Source organism: Nannobrachium achirus, assembly GCF_963921795.1.
Source record: "Nannobrachium achirus genome assembly, chromosome: 21".
Lineage (NCBI taxonomy): Eukaryota > Metazoa > Chordata > Actinopteri > Myctophiformes > Myctophidae > Nannobrachium > Nannobrachium achirus.
In genome coordinates, this window is record NC_137828.1 from 29,550,242 (window position 1) to 29,573,648 (window position 23,407).

The window sequence follows — 23,407 nt, forward strand, 5'->3', positions numbered from 1 at the left end:
ACCAAGCACATGTCCACATTGTTTGAAGCTAATTACGGTAAAATTAACCAGGAGATAAATAAAGATATAGAAAGGTGGTCAACTTTGCCCCTGGAGCTGAGCTCGAGGTTGGAAACTGTGAAAATGAACATTTTGCCGAGAATTTTGTACCTGTTCCAGGCACTCCCAATAGAGGTACCTGCAAAACAGTTCTCAACGTGGGATAGACAGATCTCAAGGTTTATATGGGCTGGTAAAAAAGCTAGGATAAGGTATAAAACATTACAGTTGCCGAAGGAGAGTGGTGGTTGGGCCCTCCCGCATATGGAGAAGTACTATCAGGCCGCCCAGTTAAGATATATTGGCTGTTGGTGTGACGACACATATATTGCTAGATGGAAAGACATGGAAAGGAGATTACACGAACAGCCAATTCAGAGTATCCTAGGGGATGAGCACATTTTCAAAAAAATGAAATCACAATTAGATCCAATCACAAAGTTCACACTAGATATTTGGTTTAAGATAGTGAGAAAATACAAATTGGAGAATGATATCAAGATTCTAAAATGGGTGGTTTATGACAGTAAATTTGAACCAGCTAAGCACGAGAAAAGATTCCAGCAGTGGAACAATAAAGGGATAAAGGCATGGTGTACTTTGACAAGGGGAGGCCGACTACCAACTTTTGAGGAGCTGAGGAAGAAGTATGGATTAGATAACAGGGAGTTTTTCATGTATCTACAGCTAAGGGATTACTATACGAAAGAAATTGAAGGCAAAGTCCAGGGGGAGACGAATGGTGTGGTCCAAATTATGATAAATATATATAGGGGGTATAAAATTCGGATGGTATCGGGGATGTATCAACAATTGATGGGCAATGAAAAACATACAACAGATTATATCAAAGAAAAGTGGGAAAAGGAGTTGGATATAGAAATCATAGAGGAGGACTGGATAAGAATGTGGACAACACACCATTCGTCGACCAACTCGAGGGTATGGAGAGAATTTGCGTGGAAGAATTTGAGTAGGTTCTTTATTACACCAAAAATTAAAAGTAGACAAACTAAAAAACAAATCGGATGTTGGAGAGAGTGTGGAGAAGTGAATGCAGACCATGCTCATGTTTTCTGGAAATGTGTCAAAATTCAATGCTTTTGGGAAATGATAAATGGAAGGTTGAAGAAGATACTGGGGTATGAAGTACCAATGGAGGGGAGAGTGTTGTACTTGGGGGATCTGCAAGGAGGTGGGGTGCAGGAAGGAGACGAATACTTGGTAAAGATTTTATTGACGGCAGGGAAGAAAACAATAACAAGATTGTGGGGACAAACAGAAACACCAAAATGTGAGACATGGATTGGACTGGTTGAAGAAATATACATAATGGAAAAAATGACTCATAGGTTGAGACTTCAAGAGGAACTGATGGACAAAAGATGGGTTAAATGGATGGAATTTAAAGCAAATGGTTATTAAAAACTGATCTATGTACAATGCATAATGTGGTATGGATGGAAAATTGTGAGCTGTCGTTTCACCCTGTAGTGTATTTCATTTTATGTTATTTTATCTTATTTTATTTTGGTTTTAGTTGTTTAACATGTCTATGTGAAGTGTGTGTGTTGAAATTCAAATAAAAATTTGAGTGAAAAAAAAATAAAGTCTCAAAAGAACTACCAAGGCAGTAAAAATGGTCTTATAAAATGTGAAAACTACTGTGCACCTCCACAGAGCTCAACAAACGCGTCCTACTCGGTCGCCATCTTGCCGGAACTCTCAGTTTAAATCATTTTTAAAATGATAAATACAAAACAAACGGTTTTGGACATAAGGTTTCCACCCAACAACGATGAAATATAACTCATGTAATTGGCCCACTGGCTTGTCACTTGTCATGATCTGAAATGGCAAATCTTTGAGTAGCAGCAGTGCTATAGAGAGAGATCTCTCTCTATAGTCGCAATGAGGGCCTCTACAACTCTTTTTCCCGGGCTGAATCAGGGGCCCAGCACGTCCCTGCACACACACACACACACACACACACACACACACACACACACACACACACACACACACACACACACACACACACACACACACACACACACACACACACAACATCATGGATGGACATGAAACAAGTATCAAAGTGAACTCATTATCATCAAAATTATTTATTTTTCGTTGTGTTCGATGGTGTTGAGCGGATAACATGTGTTTGTGTGTGCGTGGCGTGCGTGCGTGTGTGTTGCGAGAAGGGCAGCCAACCGCCGATGATATTTTGTATTCATTATATTTAATTATATCATTTGTTATAGCTGTGTTTGGGCCAGACTCAATCTGGATAGAATCCTGTAGTTTGCGGAGCTCCCGGTGTGTGTCCTGCTGCTCACTGTGTGCGGTACAGTGAAGTGACATTGTTTAGGCGGAAAAAGTGCTCTCTGATTTTCACAATAAAAAGTTACCTGCCTGTTTATTCCCGTACCACCCGCCCCCCGTACCCACAAACGTATAAAAGTATACTTTCCATCCGTTTTCACCTGTCAAACGCGGATCCCCGTCGGATATCCGCGGATACCTGGCCCGTTGCAGGACTCTGCTCTGTCGTACTGTAAGCAGTGGACTTTCAGAGTTACAGGGTTCCCACGGTCATGAAATTCCTGGAAATATTTTGAAATTAGAAAAATATTTTTCCAGTACTGGAAAAGTTTTGGAATTTATCAAGGGTCCTGGAAGGTCCTGGAAAAAATAGCTATGCATTGTCTTTGGTTATTGATTTTGTTAATACCTCTGAAATTACAAATTAAACATGGGCCAAATTGTCAAATATTAGAGGCAGAAATTGTGAAAATAGCCGATCTACATGCTCACAACGCCTCGCAACGCGAGGCGTTGTGAGCATGTAGATCTGCTATTTTCACAATAGAACCGTGTTATACAAAATTCCTCAACTCTTAGTGCTCCTCAGGGTGGGGGGGTCCCCAGTTCAAATATGATTATTTCGGAACCACTGGCAAACACTACCTGTCTTTGGGCATTGCGCATAGGAGTAAGCGACTTGTTATTGAGCTGAATTATTGTTATATAGCCCTGGAAATTGGGTTAAATATTCTGGAAAAGTTTTGGAAAAGTTTTGGAAATTAATTGGTAAAAATGTGTGGGAACCCTGGAGTTACTTCGCAACGCCTCACAGAGAATGGACACACACACAGACCTGGCCCAGCGCTACAAAGTTATAAAGGACTTTGATTTAGGGTCCATCTCCACAGGAAGCATTTTGTGAGAGCGGACAGGCACTTTCGATATCGTGTCCAAAGCGCATGCAGCGTTTATTGACTTGCTTAATGTTGAAATGAACGTTGTGTTATTAGCTCAAATAGCTTTACTGAAACAGCGTCATGGACTTTGCGTGGATGTGGTAACATCAGGTTGTAATTGACCGGGTTGTCAGACAAAGCATATAGTTTGGGTATGGAGTCTATGTACAGTATGGACTAGTTATGATTACATTATTAATTAACTGAGTCACACAGAAGCACAATTGCATGATCCATCAGAACATGAAACATATAGACGGGTACCCAGTCACCCAAAATGTGAGATGAGAGTCATGCCGTACTTTTTATTTCTATTTTATCTATTAGTTTGGTCATTAAGGTCCACAGAATGAGAGTTCTGCTCTGCCGGAAACATCGTGAAAAAAAGTTATGGACATTTGTATATTCACTGTTCCATTAGCCTCGGAAACCCGGGCATTTTATTTTGGCGATAGGAACTGTCCCATTGACTTCACTATACAGGAAAAGAAAAATATTTAAAAAGTAGAAAGAGAGGGATCAAACTAGGGTTTTTTCATGATTCTGAATCCATTGAAAACATTTCCTTGGGCTAAAAACAGCCCTACAAAAATGTGAAAGGTGTTGACGCATCACTTTTCACAGTTTTGTGGGGCTGTTTTTAACCCAAGGAATGTTTTTCATGCAAAACACATGTTTGCAATGGATTCAGAATCATGAAAACCCCTCACATGCTACTTAAAGGGATATTCCACTTTCAACAGGGAGCAGTGGTAGGGCTTCTCTCCACATACACACCCATTGTAACTTCAAACTTCATTTTAACCATTATAAATTCATTAAAAACACACATTATTTTTTCTGGTGACTCATACTACCCTCCTAATACGTGAGCAGGCCGTGTTTTTTCGATAACTTTTTTCATTTATTTTTAATAATTATTTGGAAAAATAATCTAAATATTCAATCAAGCTAATTAAAAACTGTTCAGGGTGTTCATAAAAGCCTGATTAGATGATAAAATTACCAAAAGTTTTTTTGAAAGTGAAATACCCCTTTAAAGCAGATTATTTTCTTTTTAAAATATTAGTCTTTTCCTGTATAGTGAAGTTAATGGGACAGTGAATATACAAATGCCCATAACTTTTATTTCGCGATTTTTCCGGCAGAGCAGGCCTCTCATTCTGTGGACCTTAATGACCAAACTAATAGATAAAACAGAAATAAAAAGTACGGCATGACATCACAGGTTCAACCCTATTCCTTGAGCCTTTGGGCCTGTGGGTCCCCGACTAATAGGCCTTGTATCTGATCTCTATGAGTCATCATCATCGATGATCATCACAACTGTCTTGTGTGTGTGTGTGTGTGTGTGTGTGTGTGCGTGCGTGCGTGTGTGTGTGTGCACGTAATTCAGCCAAGGCTGATGGTTCGACAGCGCCATCACAGGAGACCAAAGATGACAACAGAGAATCTTTGCGACCTAGTAGACCTGCAGTAAGTACACAAACACACACGCACGCACGCACACACACGCACGCACGCACGCACGCACGCACACACACACACACACACACACACACACACACACACACACACACACGACACGCATTCATGCATTCAGACTGGATCATTGCCATCTCTAACCTAATCTCCAAGAGATTCCGCTTCTTTTTTTCACAAATGGGTTGGCAGATTGTCTCTGACCTAACCTTTCTTGTCATTTCCACTCTCTTTTTTGTCCTCCTCTTTTCTTCTCTTGCACACCTCCATGATGTATTCTCTTCTTCCTTTCTTGCTCTTATCTGTATCTCTCTCTCTCTCCCTCTCCATCCTTCAGAGCTATAAGAAAGCTGTAGATGAGGTTAGTGGCATTTTTCCTTCACCCTGCTTTCTCTCTCTCTCTCTCTCTCTCTCTCTCTCTCTCTCTCTCTCCCTCTCTCTCTCTGATCATAATAGGTTTATACAGTAGTGATGTGGTTGGTTTAGTAATAACGGTGTATGTTTTTAGGCAAGTGTTCTGAAGCAGATTCTATTATTGTTTCCGTCCAGGCCGAAAGTATGACCCGAGACTATGTTTTGCACCCTGTCCGTCCGAAACTTTCTACGCACATTCCTACTAGGCCAAGGATGAAATGCCACCATTCATTTTTCAAATCGACCTCATGGTGGCGCTATAACAGGCAGCTTCTTGTTTTTACCATTAACTGGACCAATCTTGCACACACTCCCTAGAGCAGGGATCCTCAAATACAAATCTTGAAGGTCCACAAATATTTTTTTGAAACCGGTCTGGGTCCGGAAAAAAATAATAATAATAAACATATATATCCGCTTATTTTTATGTCGGTCAATCTTATATAGTAGGCAAAGATACAAAAAAGTACCAACAAGGGGTTGACACTATGGTCTCAGAGGCACTTGCCCGTCTGGCAAGTACAGGTCATGTTCTACTTGCCCTCGGGTCATGGCCACTTGCCCTCATAATCTTACATTAGGGATACCTTTCTTACATTATTTTACATTTGCTAATGTTAGTTTTTTTAGTAGTTTGTTGATGCAGTAATGGTCTTTTTCCCATTTCTTTCTTTATTAAAAGTGTCTTTAAATTATAACTTCACTGTCATCTGGCCTGGCCTGGGGACTCTGAGTCCTCCATAATCATTTGGGGACCTCACTTCACTTCACTTAACAACAACAACACACTGAAAGGAGAACAGTAGTAAATCAATGTGGAGCAGAGATATTCTGCACTAGTGTTAGTTTCTCTGGTTTCTTTTAACAAACTGGGATAATCTTCGAATATTTTATGCTTGTGTCGCAACGTGAATATCGATCTGAAAACAAGTTGTTGCGCGTCGGTGACGATTGACGGAACGGCTCGTGGCTCACTCCAGTACTGTACCACCGAGTACTGCGTGCAGCTCGCCATGCAAAAAGAGAGGCGGCCGTCACGGGCCGTGGTGCGTCGCGACAAACTCTCCTGAGAGAAGATTACAGTCCTGCAAACGTATTCACGTTGATGTTGATGAGCGTGAATGAAAACCCACTGATTTATAACTAGTTGCACTGTTGCAGGCTGCAGCTAGAGCTAGCTGCTAGCTGCCTACTCTGAAAGCTCCCACGCACGGTCTGTGGTGGTAACAGCCTGACAGCGCGTCGTTGTCATAGAGATGACAGCCCATAATACTATGTATCCCGGCATCAGCCAATCAGCGTGTCGTTGTCTCTCTCTCACACACACACATGCACACACACACAGTCTCAGAGCGCATGCAATGAAGTGAAGGAGAAGTGGAAACGAAACGCCGATATGTTCCGTTTTCTTTTTTTTCTTTTTTTTTCCTAATTCGTCCTGGGTCCGGTTGGCGGTGCCTCGCGGTCCGGACATGGACCGCGGTCCGCCTATTGAGGACCCCTGCCCTAGAGGCCAAAGAAGGCCCCCAGCCCTGCATCACAGGGCAGAGCAGAACCTTTAACATTAGCGTGTTATAGTGCTTTTTGAGCGGTGGTCACAACGCTCCTATACGTGGCCGTGTGTGTGTGTGGGTCTGTCTGTCTGTCTGTCTGTCTGTCTGTATGTGTGTCTGTCTGTATGTAGCCTGTATGTAGTACCTTTTGTGACCACACATGTTAAGGGAGGGGCGCTGTTGTTCAGGCCAGGCCAGGCCAGACACCCACCCACCCACACACACACACACACACACACACACACACACACACACACACAATATATATATATTTGTTTTGCTGTTGCGCAGCCTCCACGACCACCGCTCAGTTCACACGGGTGTGATTTTTATATTACTCCTACAGATTTGACCCAAATTCGTACCACAGATTATCTCTATCCACAAGTTTCCTGTGTCCCATGAGCCCTTGCGTTAGTCTCGCGTAGCCAGACAACTACTCCACAATCTCCGAATGCTATATAGAGTCTGGAACAGCAGCTCCCGAACGGCGAGTGTCAGAAGTAGCCAGTGCTGCACTGAACTGTAGTCCCATTGGAAACATACCGGAAACACAATAGCTCAGACAAAGTCATTCGAGCTGCCTATTCTTGTAATGAGTGTATAGTTTAAGAAAACGTTTGAAAACAACATGGAAGTAACACCAACAACACCAGAGAAAGACAAAATAATGCCCCCAAAAATAAAGAAAGGAGACTTAACGCTTCCAGTAGGACATGTTATTGTTACTGCACCAAGGGAGCGGTTGCGTCACATCCGCTTTATCTCGCACTCATCGTTTCTTCCCCGGTTTGCCAGACTGTATGCCGGGAGCATTTGGCCAAATCGCGGAGGCAACAGTCTGGCCACGCGAGACTACCCTTGCGTGAAAGTTGGGCATCACTTCCTGTTCCTCTTAGGCTCCAGTCACACAGTTGAGGCACCTCTGCTGTGCTTTGTGCCTCAACTGTGTGTCTGCGACCTTAGCTGTTTCATTCTGACTGGTTGCTGTTGCTCCTGTGAGCCTGTGACACCTGAATGCATGTTGATTACATGGTGCTTGTTAAGTGATTAGAATCAACTGTGTGGAGGAAGTGAAGCTCACATTAACACCCCACTTTTCCCCAGTAAGCTTGTTGGGAAACTTGTTGATAGTCATGTGATCAAGATCAATCTGTCCTATGTTTTATATTCCATCAAGATTGCCATCTAAAGTTTGCATGAGTTGTTTATTTTTAAACAAAATATCTCAAAGGAACACATTGTCAGATTGCTGTGAAACTTAACATTGGCCTGTTATAGCGCGCCGCAAGGAAGCTGATATCATTTTTTTTTTGTTATTACTCCTACAGATTTTGTCCAAACATCACGCAAATCTGTGCACATTATCTCTATAGTCATGTCATCAAGACATACCTTTCAGATTTGTCATATTTCATTCTGATTGGCCAAGATTGACTTCTACTACCTGGCCTGGCGGAGACCTGTGCTCCGAGGCATTGGCGGGCGTCAGTTCAGAAAAAGCTAAGGTATGGCAACATGACTGGTGTCTAGACACCAGTCATGTTGCCATACCTTAAGAAGTACATATTCCCCCCCCCCCCCCCCGTTTCTACGGTTTCTTGGGCTGGATATGGCAGCCTGGAATGGTTGTTCAAGTGCAGCTAAACTTGGCATGTTTAGCTGCAATACCTTGTTAAAGTGAAATGTTTTAGTTATTTTACTGTAATTTAACAACATAATAAAGATAGACAAAGAGACATTTATGGATTTATATTTTAAGGTAACTTTTATTTTCCCCCCTGGCAGCTGCATACCCCTGCCATACCCAATTTACGCCCCTGCTCCGAGGACTCGAGGAGCAAATCTTTCTAGTTGTATTATGTCTCATTTAGCTTAATGTGAGCTTCACTTTCTCCACACAGCTGATTCAAATCACTTATCAAAGCACCAAGTAATCACCATGCAGAGATTCAGGTGTCACAGCAGCAACAGCAACCAGTCAGAATGAAACAGCTAAGGCCGCAGTCACACAGTTGAGGCACCTCTCCTGTGCTTCTCACAAAGCTAAGTTAAAGGTCCTGCCCTATGATGAATGCAGGGCTGGGGGCTTTCCTTGGCCTCTAGGGAGTGTGTGCAAGATTGGTCCAGTTATAGGTAAACACAAGAAGCTGCTTGTTATAGAGCCACCATGAGGCCTGTACTACAGCATGTCTCATTTAGCTATCATACAGTAGCTGCATCTCTTTCAAACTCTTTCTCATTGCCTCATTCACTGTTTCTGTCCCTTTTATTCTCTCTCTCCCTCTCAACGTTTACCACTTCTCATCCGTGCTTATAGGAGGAGCTGGTAAGGCAACAGCCACACACACGCACGCGCACGCACGCACGCACACACGCACGCACACACACACACACACACACACACACACAGGGCAATTCTATTTCGCACACACAAATGCAACACATCCCCCAAGTGCATGGTCACCTTTCTTTTGCCACCTACACCAGAGGTGTCTAACAAAGTGCCTTAGAGTCCAGATGTACAGCAACCAATCACTGAAGGCAACCAATCAGGTCATTCAAACCCTACACCACACAGATATAAAATCAAATCAAATGTATTGATAAACCACTTTTAAAAACCTCTCTCATTGACCAAAGCACTATACAGAACACGAGGTAATGACATCAAATAATAATGACATGAAATAAACATGCAACTCAGAGGCACAAATAAACAATCAGCAATAACATGCAAATAAGTATGCAAGAAACGTCCCCAGCATGCACTGGTCTGGGACATATCTTCAGTGATGTATCCTGGATGTCACAACATCAGACATCCTCGCCCAGGCGACACTGCCGGGCAGGGCCGGATCTAGGCATAGGCAAGGGGGGGCAGTGCCCCCCTAAATGCCCTGTCTGCCCCACCAAACATGATGGCATGCAAAAATCTAAAATTTCAAAAATATTAAACTTTTTGAAATGTTATGCTACAACTAGGTAGATGGATAGATAAACTGATAAGATATTAGAGAGAGAGACAGATAGGTGTAAGACCTGTTGTTTGTATTGTGTGTTATTGCGACCGTAGGGAGCTACTTACTGTAGAAACCTCCACCGGCTGTCCGTGGGTCAGTGAGTGAGTCAGTGAGTCAGTCACACTTTTGCCCTGCTCATATCTCCACAACCGTTGCCCCCATCCATGCCAAATTTAGCACACACACTCCTTGACTGCCAAACTACAACCTCCAAGGACCCCCGGACCTCCAGATGTAAAAAATGACCAAATGTACTCACACGTCACACTTTTTCCCTGCTTATATCTCCGCACCCGTTGACCCGATCCATGCCAGATTTTACACACACACTCCTTGCCTGCCAAACTACAACCTCCAAGGACCCCCGGAGCCCCCAACTGGGGGACCCCCAGATGTAAAAAATGACCAAATGTGCAAAAATGACCACCCCAACGGGGCTGCTCACGGGGAATTCCCGGGGACCACCGACTCCTGGTGCTCCAGAACGGATGCAAAAATGGTGGCGCCCCCAGTGGAGGACCCCCTGCCACTGCAGCGCACATAAAATGCCGTAACTCGGCCTAGGAGAGTCCGGGAGAGCCGGGGCCGATACCTATTCGTCCGCCAAGGCAACGCGGAGACCCCACCCCCCATTTCTCACATGGCCCTATTCTAGCGCCACCTTCAGGCCGATTTTTAAAACACATTTTTGGACACTGCTCCTACAGTTTTTGCCCTAAAATCACGAATATCACTACACAGCATGTCTACACTCATGCCATCAACATGGATCAGGAAGATTTTGGAAAAACACATTTTTGCCCTATTTGTGGAGATAAGCCACCTACGGTCGCTTATCTCCCGATTAGGGAGTCTTACTGGTAGGTATAAGTGTGCCAAAATGCTTAGTTTTCTATGCATTTTGGGTGTTTTAGGGGGTTTGTCCCCCCATTTTTTTCCCGCCCATGCCATAATTTTCCCAATCAGGGGCGTCACAAGGGGGGTAAAAGTGGGACTGAGTTACTAGGGCCCAAGGTGGAGGGGCCTTAATTATTGTATACTTTAGCTATTGAAAAATAGCAGATGTACGGTACAAGCTCACCGCGCTGCGAGTTTGTAGATCTGCTCATTTTGAAAATTCGTGAAAATGTGCGCAAATCTTTGAATATATGTATTTTTTAAGCAAACATTTGTAACTCAAATTTCGCTTCAGGGGGGTCCCTGGAACTAAATATTTTGAGATGGGGGTCCGTGGCCAAATACATACCATTTTGGGGGTCCTTCACATGAAAAAGTTTGAGCATCACTGACATAGAAACATAGGTTTTTCAAAAAACCTTCAAAGACTTGCACACATTTTCACGATTTTTCAAAAATAGTAGATCTACAAGCGTGCAGCTGTGAGCTTGTATATCTGCTATTTTTCAATAGTTAAAGCACAAAATAATACAGTGAATCCTTGTACCCAGGGCCCAGAATTTGGTGCGACACCCCTGTGCCCAGTCGACTGAGGACTTTGCAGAGAAAGCGTCCTGCAAAACCTCTGCAGCCGACTTCTATGGGCTCGTACATGTCCTCAACCATATCAGGCGATTCACATGCTATTGAATGAAAGCGAGTCTTGACACTGGTCATAACAGATTAAACGGAGGGGACAGATATGATAGGGAAGGGAATGCTGTTCCACAGTCTGGGCTGTGACAGCAAATGTGCGGCCACCCCTGAGCCTAAGTCTAGTTAGGACCATAGGCAGGGGCGTCACAAGGGGTAGGAAAGTGGGACTGAGTTACTGGGGCCCAAGGTGGAGGGGGCCCTAATAACTTTATCTATTGAAAAATAGCAGATATACAAGCTCGTAGATCTGCTATTTTTGAAAAGTCGTGAAAATGTGTGCAAATCTTTGAATATATGTATTTTTTAAGCGAACATTTGTAACTCAAATTATGCTTCTGGGGGGTCCCTGGAACTCAATATTTTGAGATGGGGTTCCGTGGCCAAATACATACCATTTTGGGGGTCCTTCACATGAAAAGGTTTGAGCTCCACTGACATAAAAACATATAGGTTTTTAAAAAAACCTCAGAAGGATTTGAAATATTTATTACTGGGATTTTTCAAAAATAGCAGATCTACAAGCTCGCAGCGCGGCACTCGGTGCCGCGCTGTGAGCTTGTATATCTGCTATTTTTCAATAGTTAAAGCACAGGGGCCCCGCAGTGAATCCTTGCACCCAGGGCCCAGAATTTGGTGTGACGCCCCTGGCTGTGACAGCAAATGTGCGGCCACCCCTGAGCCTAAGTCTAGTTAGGACCATAGGTATACAGGTATAAACGTAGATACCTCTCTGGCCTCTGCATTTTGTTTGATCAGGGAGAGCCATTACTCCCAATGAAGTAGGAGGTCTCAACCACAATTAAATAATTAATTAATAACTCGCTGAATTCCCAACCAGTTTTCACACACTTTGGTTTGTTACAAATGCAGTTACTGTATGTATGTTGATATAGGATGTAGGATATAGGATACTTGGTTTTAAAAAGTTATCGGTTCAAGTCCCAACCAGGTAATTGGAAAACAACAAAACAAAAAAAAGCTTGACTCGAAGAAATAAGCGGTTGAGTTGACATTAACCTCTTTCATGTAATTATAGGCAAAACGTTCAAAAAATTGTTTTAACAGCAGATCTTCAAGCTCAAGTCAAACCTACTGTACTTTAGTAACCTGTGCTGAAAAGCATCCCAAACATGTGTGGTTGTGAGCTAGTCACATGGCTGTGCTGAGAATGGCACCTCGTTCTTAGGGGGGCATCTGAATTTATGACTTCTACCTCACCTTTAACCCTTGACCCCTGATCCCAGTCCACCGAGGCATGCTGGGATTTATGCCCCTGACTCTTCCTCTTCCTGTTCGGATCTCCTCCCCTGTAACAGTGGCTGTTGCTGTCTTCTTCATGAACAACATGAACCATAAGAAGGAATCTGTGTGCATCGCTTCCTTGTGCGTCACACATATGGAAGTTGCTAGGCCAATCAGAGGCAGGTGGGGGCGGATCTTTACGTATGCAGCCTGTAAGAACAGTTGAGCCACGCAACATCGGAACTGGCTCTGTTGAATTGAATTGATAAGTCCCGGAAAAGACGCACTGTGATTGGCCAGTAGTCACTTGACTGGCAGCAGACTACAATTGTTGCACGTCACTCCAGTGAACTGCAGAGGCGAATGAGGCATCTAGCTTTTTATATATGTTCATAACACCCTTATACAGGGGGGAACTTTAGCCAGAAATAGCAGATCTACAAGCTCACAACAAGCTAGTGTTGCTATTTTAAGCCGAAGAGATTTGTTGTAGGCAGAAGAAAGTAGTCCAAGTACAGAGCAAACTCAGGTCCAGTTTGCTAAGTCTGGTGGGTTTACCTGTTTAAAAGAAAGCAGTGAATGTTTATTCTGAGGAGCTGGATTGAACTAGACAGCAAGGACATTTTACTGGAAAATGGAATTGAACATTAGTAAAAGTCTCTACACACCACAGGGCATGATGAATAAACGATTGCATCTGGAATATTGCACAAAACTATTCATATGAAGGGTGATAATTCATTCTGTATATAGAAAATGTTGTATTTGATGGTTTGCACCGGAGGAGGCTATTACTTGTCTGTATTGTACCAACTTTGATTTTAATGCTTCAATGGAAAATCCAATAAACAAAGTAAAAATATATATACATATATATTCACATGAAGTGGATGGAATTATTCATACAGATTGATTCCTTTATTCACGATATCTATGCCTTTATTCCATGAAGGTTGTAGCTTTGAAGTCAGCTGTGGAAACGTTGTTTCTTTCTAAAGCGATGGCCACACGTTGTTTTCCTCACATAACATGAGGAAACCAGTCCCTGCTCTAAAATGCACTTTTCTAAAATGCAGTGGCCATACACTGTTCCCCAAAGCAGCAGTCGACGGATGCATTACTGTCATGTTTATATATCTTTTTTATTAGCTGTAAACAACCTGTCGCTGTGAAAGGCTTTTTAGTGCAGCTGGATTCATCTTCAGCCCAAGAAGTGGAATAATTAATTCAACTTTGAAAACAACTTTGACTAGACTGAGAATCTTCTACTGTCACATTTAGAGACCTGGCTGCATTTAACATGCTAAACATGACCTAAAAGGTATTTGTCTCAATGCATATGGTAAATAAGTTATTACAGCATCCTCTCCTGACCCTTATCTTTGACCTTTGACCTCCAGGACCTCACGGCTCTGGCCAAGGAACTGAGGGAGCTGCGCCAGGGGGAAGAGACGAGCCGCCCGCCGGTCAAAGTGACCGACTACTCTTCATCCAGTGACGAGTCCCACAGCAGCGAGGATGAGGACGGAGACGGCGGCAACAATGACGGCACCGTCGCTGTCAGTGACATACCTCGCATCATGTGAGTGTGTGTGTGTGTGTGTGTGTGTGTGTGTGTGTGTGTGTGTGTGTATTACGATACAGATGTACCCCTTTCCTGATCCTTACAAGAAAAACATTTTGTTTTATGGTTAAAATATTTGGGGAGTTAGGTTTATAATTAGGACATTTTCCGATTTTTCAAAAATAGCAGATCTACAAGCTTGCAGCGCGGCACTCGGTGCCGCGCTGTGAGCTTGTATATCTGCTATTTTTCAATAGTTAACATTCATGGGGGGCCTGATTAGGATTAGAAGCATTATAGCTCTATTTTTGCCAGTGCCTTTCCCCTTTGCACAACCCGCTACCCGTGAGTTGCAGCTGGCACTGTCCCTAAACGGTATCTTAGGGCCCCACTAACACACTATACATAATGCCGACTCCGTTATTTGGCGTGTTGTTGTGCTTTCCCTAAGATTGCTGTCTTGCCCACACACGTTTGGGAAAGCGCATAGTGGATTCTAAAACCACCCTCTATGCTAAATCCGTTTGGAATTAATTAATTGCTTAATTGCTTAGGAAATAAAGAACTGATTAAAATAATATGACAGTCTCTATAATCAGTAACATGTAGGTGATACTTATCAAATATGGTTTTATTGAATATAATGATATAGTGGCCCCTCTCTATCATCAAAGTTGCCCACCCCTGCCTTAGAGGCTAGGTGTGAGAGTCAGGGGCGTCACAAGGGGTAGGAAAGTGGGACTGAGTTACCAGGGCCCAAGGTGGAGGGGCCCTAGTAACTTTAGCTATTGAAAAATAGCAGATATACAAGCTCACAGCGCGGCACCGAGTGCCGCGCTGCGAGCTTGTAGATCTGCTATTTTTGAAAAGTCGTGAAAATGTGCGCAAATCTTTGAATATATGTATTTTTTAAGTGAACATTTGTACCTCAAAGTTTGCTTCTGGGGGGGTCCCTGGAACTAAATATTTTGAGATGGGGGGGGTCCTTCACATGAAAAGGTTTGAGCATCACTGACATGGAAACATAGGTTTCTTGGCACACATTTTCCGATTTTTTCAAAAATAGCAGATCTACAAGCTCGCAGCGCGGCACTCGGTGCCGCGCTGTGAGCTTGTATATCTGCTATTTTTCAATAGTTAACATTCATGGGGGGCCCGCAGTGAATCCTTGTACCCAGGGCCCAGAATTTGGTGTGAGGCCCCTGGTAAGAGTTGTGCCTGACATAATACTTAACTACTACACAAATACAGTGGTTATTACTTCATGTGTCCGTCAGGCCCTCTGCAGGACAGGGTTCCAACGAGGCCTTTGGAAGGATAGGAAGTCCTAATGATTCTCATGGCGGTTCCTATAGTCACACTTCCCAGGACGGTACCATGGTGATCCGTGAGGTGAGTGACCTCTCAACTCTCACCTTTTAACCTGCAAGCCATCAGCTCTGCTGACAGCACACAACGTGACACCTCACACATTCATCAGCTCTGCATGCATGGCAACTTTCTATTTAGTTCCCTCGCTTTGTTCTCTGCGCGTCTGTGTGCGTCTATGTGCGTGCGCGCGCGTGTGCAGTGCGTGCGCCTGCAGTGCGTGCGTGCAGTGCGTGCGCCTGCAGTGCGTGCGTGCGTGCAGTGCGAAACATAATTAAATGTGCTTGTGCTTGTGGTTTGTTATGGTTGCTTTGAAGCGAGTTCACTGTGCCCAACACAGCCACAAACAGCTCAGCTTAGCCCCAAGCTAGCTCTATACAGGGACGCTCACACTAAAAGCAACAAAGCGATCAGCAGCCGTTCATTTCCAAAGGGTACTGGCTACACTTAGCGAGTTGGAGCGATGCGACTCCTGGCGACAACGTGGCAGAGATTTGGCGAACCTTGGGTGTTAAACGAAATTCATGTTCATGCAAATGAGCAATGCCTGGATTCGAGCAACAACAGGCGATGGCCAATGTTAAACTAGCCGTAGAATACACACCTGTTGTGGTGCTGGGTTAAGATAGGATCATGAAAAGGAATAATAGGGATACGGATAATAAAGTGTTCAATTAATCAATCAATCAATCAATCAAAGGGCTGGGTGATATGACTTCAAATCTATATCATGATTATTTCAAACTTTTGCCTCTGTTGCAATTAATGAATGATTAATGAAAGAACGTGCATGCCACCATAGTACAACAAACCTTTTGCGTGTTGGTGTAGAAAACAAAAAATATCAAAATAAAAAACCTGCTTCTCGATTATTCGATTAACCTACATAAGCAAGATTTAGTTGATTAGAGGCTATACATGTCTGTTTATATTTTCAGTTAATTGCTCAGCTCTAATCCACGACCATGATGACCCTGTCGTCGCTTTTAGTGTGAGTGTTCTTTAGATTTTGGCGACTGCGATTTGGCAACATACCGGTACCGCAACTAAATCACCTTTGGTGTGAGTGCAGCTTTACCCCTCAGCCACTAACATAGGCCCCAACCGTTTAATTTCCACCATGTCAGATGACATTGAGAGCAAGTTGTGGTGTCACACTCTGTGACACCTTGAGAGCTTCCACGACATCACTGAACCGAACAGCAAAGCACAGCCTAGTTGCACCTTTTTGAGTGCCCCCCACCCCCCACCCCACCCCCCCCCACCCACCCCCCACCCCGGGCCGCTTCTTCCTCTTTTTTCAGAAACATGGAAAGGAAAGGAGGCGGAGCTCTACCGCCAGCAACGATTTCCCCGGCAACGCTAATCTGTTCCCTGGTAACGCCAATCTGCCTGATTTGGTGCAGCAAAGCACATCCCCTCTGGTCTCCCCTGGCGACGGCTTTGGGGCCCAAGTAGGTTGTCTGGTAACCGTAAGAGTGGGCACCTCATCAGTGTTCAATTGGCAATTTATTCCCAAATGTAAAAAAAAAAAAAAACATGATTTGAACATTTGAACATTCTTGAACATTTTACATTTAAGGAGTACTATTTCTACAATTGCTGCAAATTGCTACAAAACCTGTGGCTAGCCAGACTTTAAGGTAGAGTTCTCAAATCCTGCCCGAACCCGACCATACCCGAACCCGACCGACATTTAGGGTAGGGTAGGGCCTAAAATGTAAGCTAATTAGTCGGGCCGGGTAGGGCCTCGGGCTCAATGAAAAAATAAAATATTTGTTTTTATTATAGATAATATTACTATTACTATATGATAGACCCGACCATACCCGACCCGACATTTCCGGGCCGGGTAGGGCCTAAAATGTATGCTAACTAGTAGGGCCGGGTAGTGCCTCGGGTCTGCCAAGGTAGGGCCCAGTTAGGGCCAGGCCTTAATTTTCAGGCCCTTTGAGAACTCTACTTTAACTCATATAGTGCCAATCCCGAGAAGACTCGTGAAAAATACTCGAGTATCACATGGTGCCAATCCCGAGTATTCTCGTGAAAAGTAATATATTACTGTAACGGCGGATACATTACCGAGAACAATGGCCGGAGGTCCGGAGACGAAATCCGTCGCTGATTTCGCATCATCACGGCTCCACGAGCACAAAATAGTCCCATCCATAACATTGAGGTGGATGGGGGATCTCATCTTTAATGTCCATTATCTCAAAACTACACTTTAGAAGCTAGGATGGAGGCAGATGCTCGCTTATGTTACACATGTATAAAAGCTCCCGGTCCGCCATTACACAACTCCACGTGGACAACGATCGGTTCCGGTGCAGGACGCGATAACGTCAGACCGGAAGTGTTTGCGCTGTGGACTTCTGGCCTTCAAAATAAGATAACGGGGGTGATGCCAACCTGAGACTGGCATCGTGGACTTTATAATCCGTTAATTTCATGGGCACTAAATGAGTTAAGGGCATACAAAATAAGTTTACCTCCATATTAATCTACCGTGCATGTTCAAATCATGTATCCTTTAAAATTCCATTTTCCATATTCTTCTATTTTGTCATATTTTGGAGAAAGATCCAATTTAACATTGAGGTGACCCCAAAATGTTTAGGTGCCCACTCTTCCTGTATCCGGTTGTCCAGCCCCTCCAGTGTCAATCTGAACCCCCCTACCTCCACTCTGAACCCCACTGCTCCTGCCCCGGTACCCCTCCTTTCCTCTCTGACAAGGACCTTCAAAGCCCCCTACAGTAGATTCATTTCATTTACATACCAGTGTTCAGGGGCGTCCCAAGGGGTAGGAAAGTGGGACTGAGTTACTAGGGCCCAAGGTGGAGGGGCCCTAGTAACTTTAGCTATTGAAAAATAGCAGATCTACAAGCTCACAGCGCGGCACCGAGTGCCGCGCTGCGAGCTTGTAGATCTGCTATTTTTGAAAAGTCGTGAAAATGTGCGCAAATCTTTGAATATATGTATTTTTTAAGTGAACATTTGTAACTCAAATTTTGCTTCTGGGGGGTCCCTGGAACTAAATATTTTGAGATGGGGGGGGTCCTTCACATGAAAAAGTTTGAGCATCACTGACATGAAAACATAGGTTTCTTGGCACACATTTTCACGATTTTTCAAAAATAGCAGATCTACAAGCTCGCAGCGCGGCACTCGGTGCCGCGCTGTGAGCTTGTATATCTGCTATTTTTCAATAGTTAACATTCATGGGGGGCCCGCAGTGAATCCTTGTACCCAGGGCCCATGGGCCATGAGTAAATATCCATTATTTTTTTATTACCTTTCCTACACATTTTTTTTTTTTTTTTAATCCATTGATTTAAAACACGTTTAAGAAATTGTGAAAATAGTAGTGTGGGCTTGTAGATCGTCTATTTCCACTCTTAAATAGCGCCTGATTGGTTAATTGACCGTGCATTTTTGTACGTTTTTGGGGCCCGGAGGGCAAGACACCAAATTTCTCTTTTGGGCCTCGAGCTGAAGAAGGTTGGGAACCCCTGATCTATTACCTCCCCATAGCTACGTATATACTGTACCTCACTCTGGCTTCCTGCACCCCTAGCAGTGCTACCAAACTCCTTCACACTGTGTGTGACTGACTCCAGGTGCGTCACAAGGGGTAGGAAAGTGGGACTGAGTTACCAGGGCCCAAGGTGGAGGGGCCCTAATAACTTTATCTATTGAAAAATAGCAGATTGCGAGCTTGTAGATCTGCTATTTTTGAAAAGTTGTGAAAATGTGTGAAAATCTTTGAATATATGTATTTTTTTAAGCGAACATTTCTAACTCAAATTTTGCTTCTGGGGGGTCCCTGGAACTAAATATTTTGAGATCGGGGTCCGTGGCCAAATACATATCATCTTGGGGGTCCTTGACATAGGTTTCTAGCACACATTTTCACGATTTTTAAAAAATAGCAGATATACAAGCTCGCAGCGCGGCACTCGGTGCCGCGCTGTGAGCTTGTATATTCATGGCTTGTTAACATTCATGGGGGGCCCGCAGTGAATCCTTGTACCCAGGGCCCATAATTTGGTGTGACGCCCCTGACTGACTCACCCCCCCATCCCAACTGCCCCCCGACCCCGCAGCTTACACTGAAAATCAGTTTCATCGATGACGTCATTCACAACCTTTAAGTGTAATTGGAGACTTGTTCTGACTCACAATTGCGTGTCTCAGCCTTTCCCTCCTTTGGGTTGAATTCTTGTGAACTTTGGAAAGAAGTCAGCTGAGAAGCAAATAAGCCATTTTCCGTGAAGCTCCTTCCTTTCTACCTGATAACACAGCGCTTGCATATGAGTTTGTTTCCCTCTCACCTCTTGTGTTCTCCTTACTTTCTTTAACTCTGTTGTTTTCTCCACAATGAGACATGGTTAGTGGTTAATTACGTTAATTTGTCCTCTCACTCTCCCTTCGATTGGCAGTACCCCGCAGTACCCCGTAGTGGGGGTGGTTCCAAGTCTTCCTTCACGCCATTCGTGGATCCGAGGGTGTATGGGACCTCCCCTACGGAAGATGATGATGAAAACTCCGCCTCCGGTTGGTGTCCTGTCTGTCTCAGACAGACAGTTTCCACAGCATTTACCAAACACATGACATCAGATCATCTAACTTGGATCCTGTTACTGAACTTGCACGGTTTAGTATTAGCTGTGCAGTTTGACTAATGAAGTACACAGTAGGAAATACATGTAGGGCTGAAATGATATTGTCACTGTCCGGTAAAAACCTTGTATCTCCAAGTTTCAAATGTGCATGTTTTTTTTTTAAAGCCCTGCCTCATCATATACGTAAGACTGTTGCACAAAACTAGTGAAGATAGCAGTTGTGAGGCGTTGTGTGCTTGTAGATCGGCTGTTTTCAATCTTTTTTACTATGATGAATAAAACGGCTTTGGACATACAAGCTTTCCACCCGACAACAGCGATATACTCGTAGTGCATTGTGGGTGTGACAGTCTGGGGCTGTTGTCCCCTTTGGCAAAATCTTTAGAAATGTTTTACCTGCTTTACAACACTATGACATCCACTGACATCTTTTTCTTTTTTTTCCCTCTTTTTTGGACAGGCATACTGTAGTTTATCAACTACCTGTAGTTCAATTACAACTTTCACATGTTGGCACTTCCTGGTTTTACACGGGGCTATGTAAAGAAGGAAAGAACAGATACTTTCTTCGTTGAGCAATTTCATATGGCAGTTAGGCAAACTGGAGCAGGAGCGCCTTTGTTAAATAATCGGTTCAGGAAAATAATAGCCGATGTATCACACGTACAAAGTACACATGATACTGATACGGTATCTAAAGAGCACTATGGGGCCTTTTCCACCGGCAAAGAACCAGTTCTGGTTCTTTCTCCCGCCTATGGGATGAACCAGAGGTGAGCTTTTCCACCGAGAACCGGAGTTGGTTCCGAACCGTAAAAGTTGGTTCGGAACGGGAACCACAAAATCCTTGGTTCCTCTGGTTTAATCTGGTTCAATCTGGTGGAAACTCAAGCCGGTTCGCAAGAACGGACCAGGTTCTGGAACCGGTTCTTTGCCGGTGGAAAAGGCCCCCGAGTATGTTTCCGACTGTACAGTAAGTACGGGCTGTCACCGTGACAGGCAGCCTGTCAACCAGTTCTTGCGATGACAGCCACATACTGCCCAGTCAGAAAAGTACGCCGTGCTCTTTAGTTATATCTCAATAAAATGATATGGTGTGCACATTGAAAAATCTGACCAGAAAACAACGTGTGTGATATGTCTTCTTTTAATTTCCTGAAGCAATTATATGACAACGGTCACAATCATTAAGAGAGAGTGTTTATTCTTAAGCTTGTTCAGCCAGACATGGATCTCAATGCATGTGTGTGTGCGTGCGTGCGTGCGTGCGTGCGTGCGTGCGTGCGTGCGTGCGTGCGTGCGTGCGTGCGTGCGTGCGTGCGTGCGTGCGTGCGTGTGTGTGTGTGTGTGTGTGTGTGTGTGTGTGTGTGTGTGTGTGCGTGCGCCACCCAGCGCTGTTTGCAGACGAGCTGCTGAGGCAGGAGCAGGAGCAGGCCAGACTGAACGAGGCCAGGAAGATCTCTGTGGTCAACGTGAACCCCACCAACATCAGACCCCACAGCGACACACCCGAGATCCGCAAGTACAAGAAGCGCTTCAACTCTGAGATCCTCTGCGCCGCGCTCTGGGGTGAGACGCAAACACAGAGAGAAGGACTTGCATGTCATTAGCGAGTTTAAGCTAGATGGTTTTCAATACGGCAACGCCAGGCGGACAACGGCTGCTATGACGTAATCGCCGTAGCGATCAAAATGGTTAAGCAAAGCCTCGGCGGCGGCGGGTTCCCACCCCTTTCACTGAATGCTTTGGTTCCCATGGCGACGCGTACACGCAGCAGACGGAGTAGGCGCTACGTGGGAAGGGACCTTCTGCCGTAGTAGGCGACGGCAGGTTTATCTATCGAGCGCGGATCATTTCTGATTACCGTTGTCATCTGCCGTTGCCGTAGCGATCTTAAACTCGCTATTGCTGTCAGGCAGAAACCTTGTATCTCCATATTTCAACTTTTTACGTTTTGTTCATAAGTTAATGATGAAAATGTTGATGTCAGTGGTAGGCAGGATTCTGAACTGTCCACAGCCCTCCTCTGAGACACAGAGGGGCCTTTTCCACCAAAAGAACCGTGGTTCAAGAACCAGTGCCGCTCAACTTTCTTGGAACCTTGATTCGTTCTTGCGAACTGGCCGCCAACCGGCTTGCGTTTCCACCAGATTGAACCCACCAGAGGAACCAAGGATCTTGTGGTTCCCGTTCCGAACCAACTTTTACGGTTCGGAAACCAACTCGGTTCTCGGTGGAAAAGCTCACCTCTGGTTCATCCCATAGGCGGGAGAAAGAACCAGAACCGGTTCTTTGCCGGTCGAAAAGTGCCCAGAGTGAGTTGACAGGAATGGTGCCATCTTATAATGAGCATTAGTAAGGGCCAATTATATATTGGTTGAAATGTTCCTTTAACAAGAATATTACTGTACACAAATACATTATACAATACATCATTACTGTGTGTGTGTGTGTGTGTGTGTGTGTGTGTGTGTGTGTGTGTGTGTGTGTGTGTGTGTGTGTGTGTGTGTGTGTGTGTGCGTGCGTGCGTGCGTGCGTGCGTGCGTGCGTGCGTGCGTGCGTGCGTGCGTGCGTGCGTGCGTGCGTGCGTGCGTGCGTGCGTGCGTGCGTGCGTGCGTGCGTGCGTGCGTGCGTGCGTGCGTGCGTGCGTGCGTGCGTGCGCGTGTGTGTGAATAGGGGTGAACCTTCTGGTGGGAACAGAGAATGGCTTGATGCTGTTGGACCGGAGTGGTCAGGGGAAAGTCTATAACCTGATCAACCGACGGCGCTTCCAGCAGATGGATGTGCTGGAGGGACTCAACGTTCTGGTTACCATCTCAGGTTAGGCACAGTTCATTAGTACTGACTGAGTAGCCTTGGGATTGGGAAACCAACAGTTCCCCAGCCATGTGGCCCACCGTTGAGGAACTTGAGGCAACTTGAGGCAACTTGAAGTTCGTAAATATGGTTTGGTTTTCACTCAACCCGAGTATTGAACTCCCAACCTCCCAATCTCAGGGCGGACGTGTCGTGAGATGAGATGAGAATGAGAGTACATAAAGGTTAGAACATGGGTCTCCTTTTTATATTAACAACTTGAACTGTGAGGGGGCACTGCGAGGCGTTGTGAGCTTGTAGATTGGCTATTTTCGGCAAAGCGGTTTGGTGTAGTGGGGAAAAAGAGCACACTAATTACAGAGTAAAAGGTCAAGTTTAATGACGGCTCAAGTAGTTAAATATCAGAAAACACAAATTGA

At 44.5% G+C, this 23,407-nt stretch overlaps 1 protein-coding gene across 1 annotated transcript in view; it reads left to right on the plus strand.

Moving 5' to 3' along the window:
• Window positions 1-23,407, plus strand: part of LOC308306673 (TRAF2 and NCK-interacting protein kinase-like) — a gene marked incomplete at its 5' end in the record, with an annotated part of 119,515 nt that overhangs the window by 86,786 nt on the left and 9,322 nt on the right. Inside the window, 8 exons of the mRNA XM_080751714.1 lie at window positions 4,693-4,781; window positions 5,125-5,148; window positions 14,013-14,194; window positions 15,454-15,568; window positions 16,849-16,998; window positions 19,989-20,103; window positions 21,564-21,740; window positions 22,848-22,991. Coding sequence (XP_080607840.1) covers window positions 4,693-4,781; window positions 5,125-5,148; window positions 14,013-14,194; window positions 15,454-15,568; window positions 16,849-16,998; window positions 19,989-20,103; window positions 21,564-21,740; window positions 22,848-22,991 — 996 coding nt within the window. The remainder of the gene's footprint in view (window positions 1-4,692; window positions 4,782-5,124; window positions 5,149-14,012; window positions 14,195-15,453; window positions 15,569-16,848; window positions 16,999-19,988; window positions 20,104-21,563; window positions 21,741-22,847; window positions 22,992-23,407) is intronic.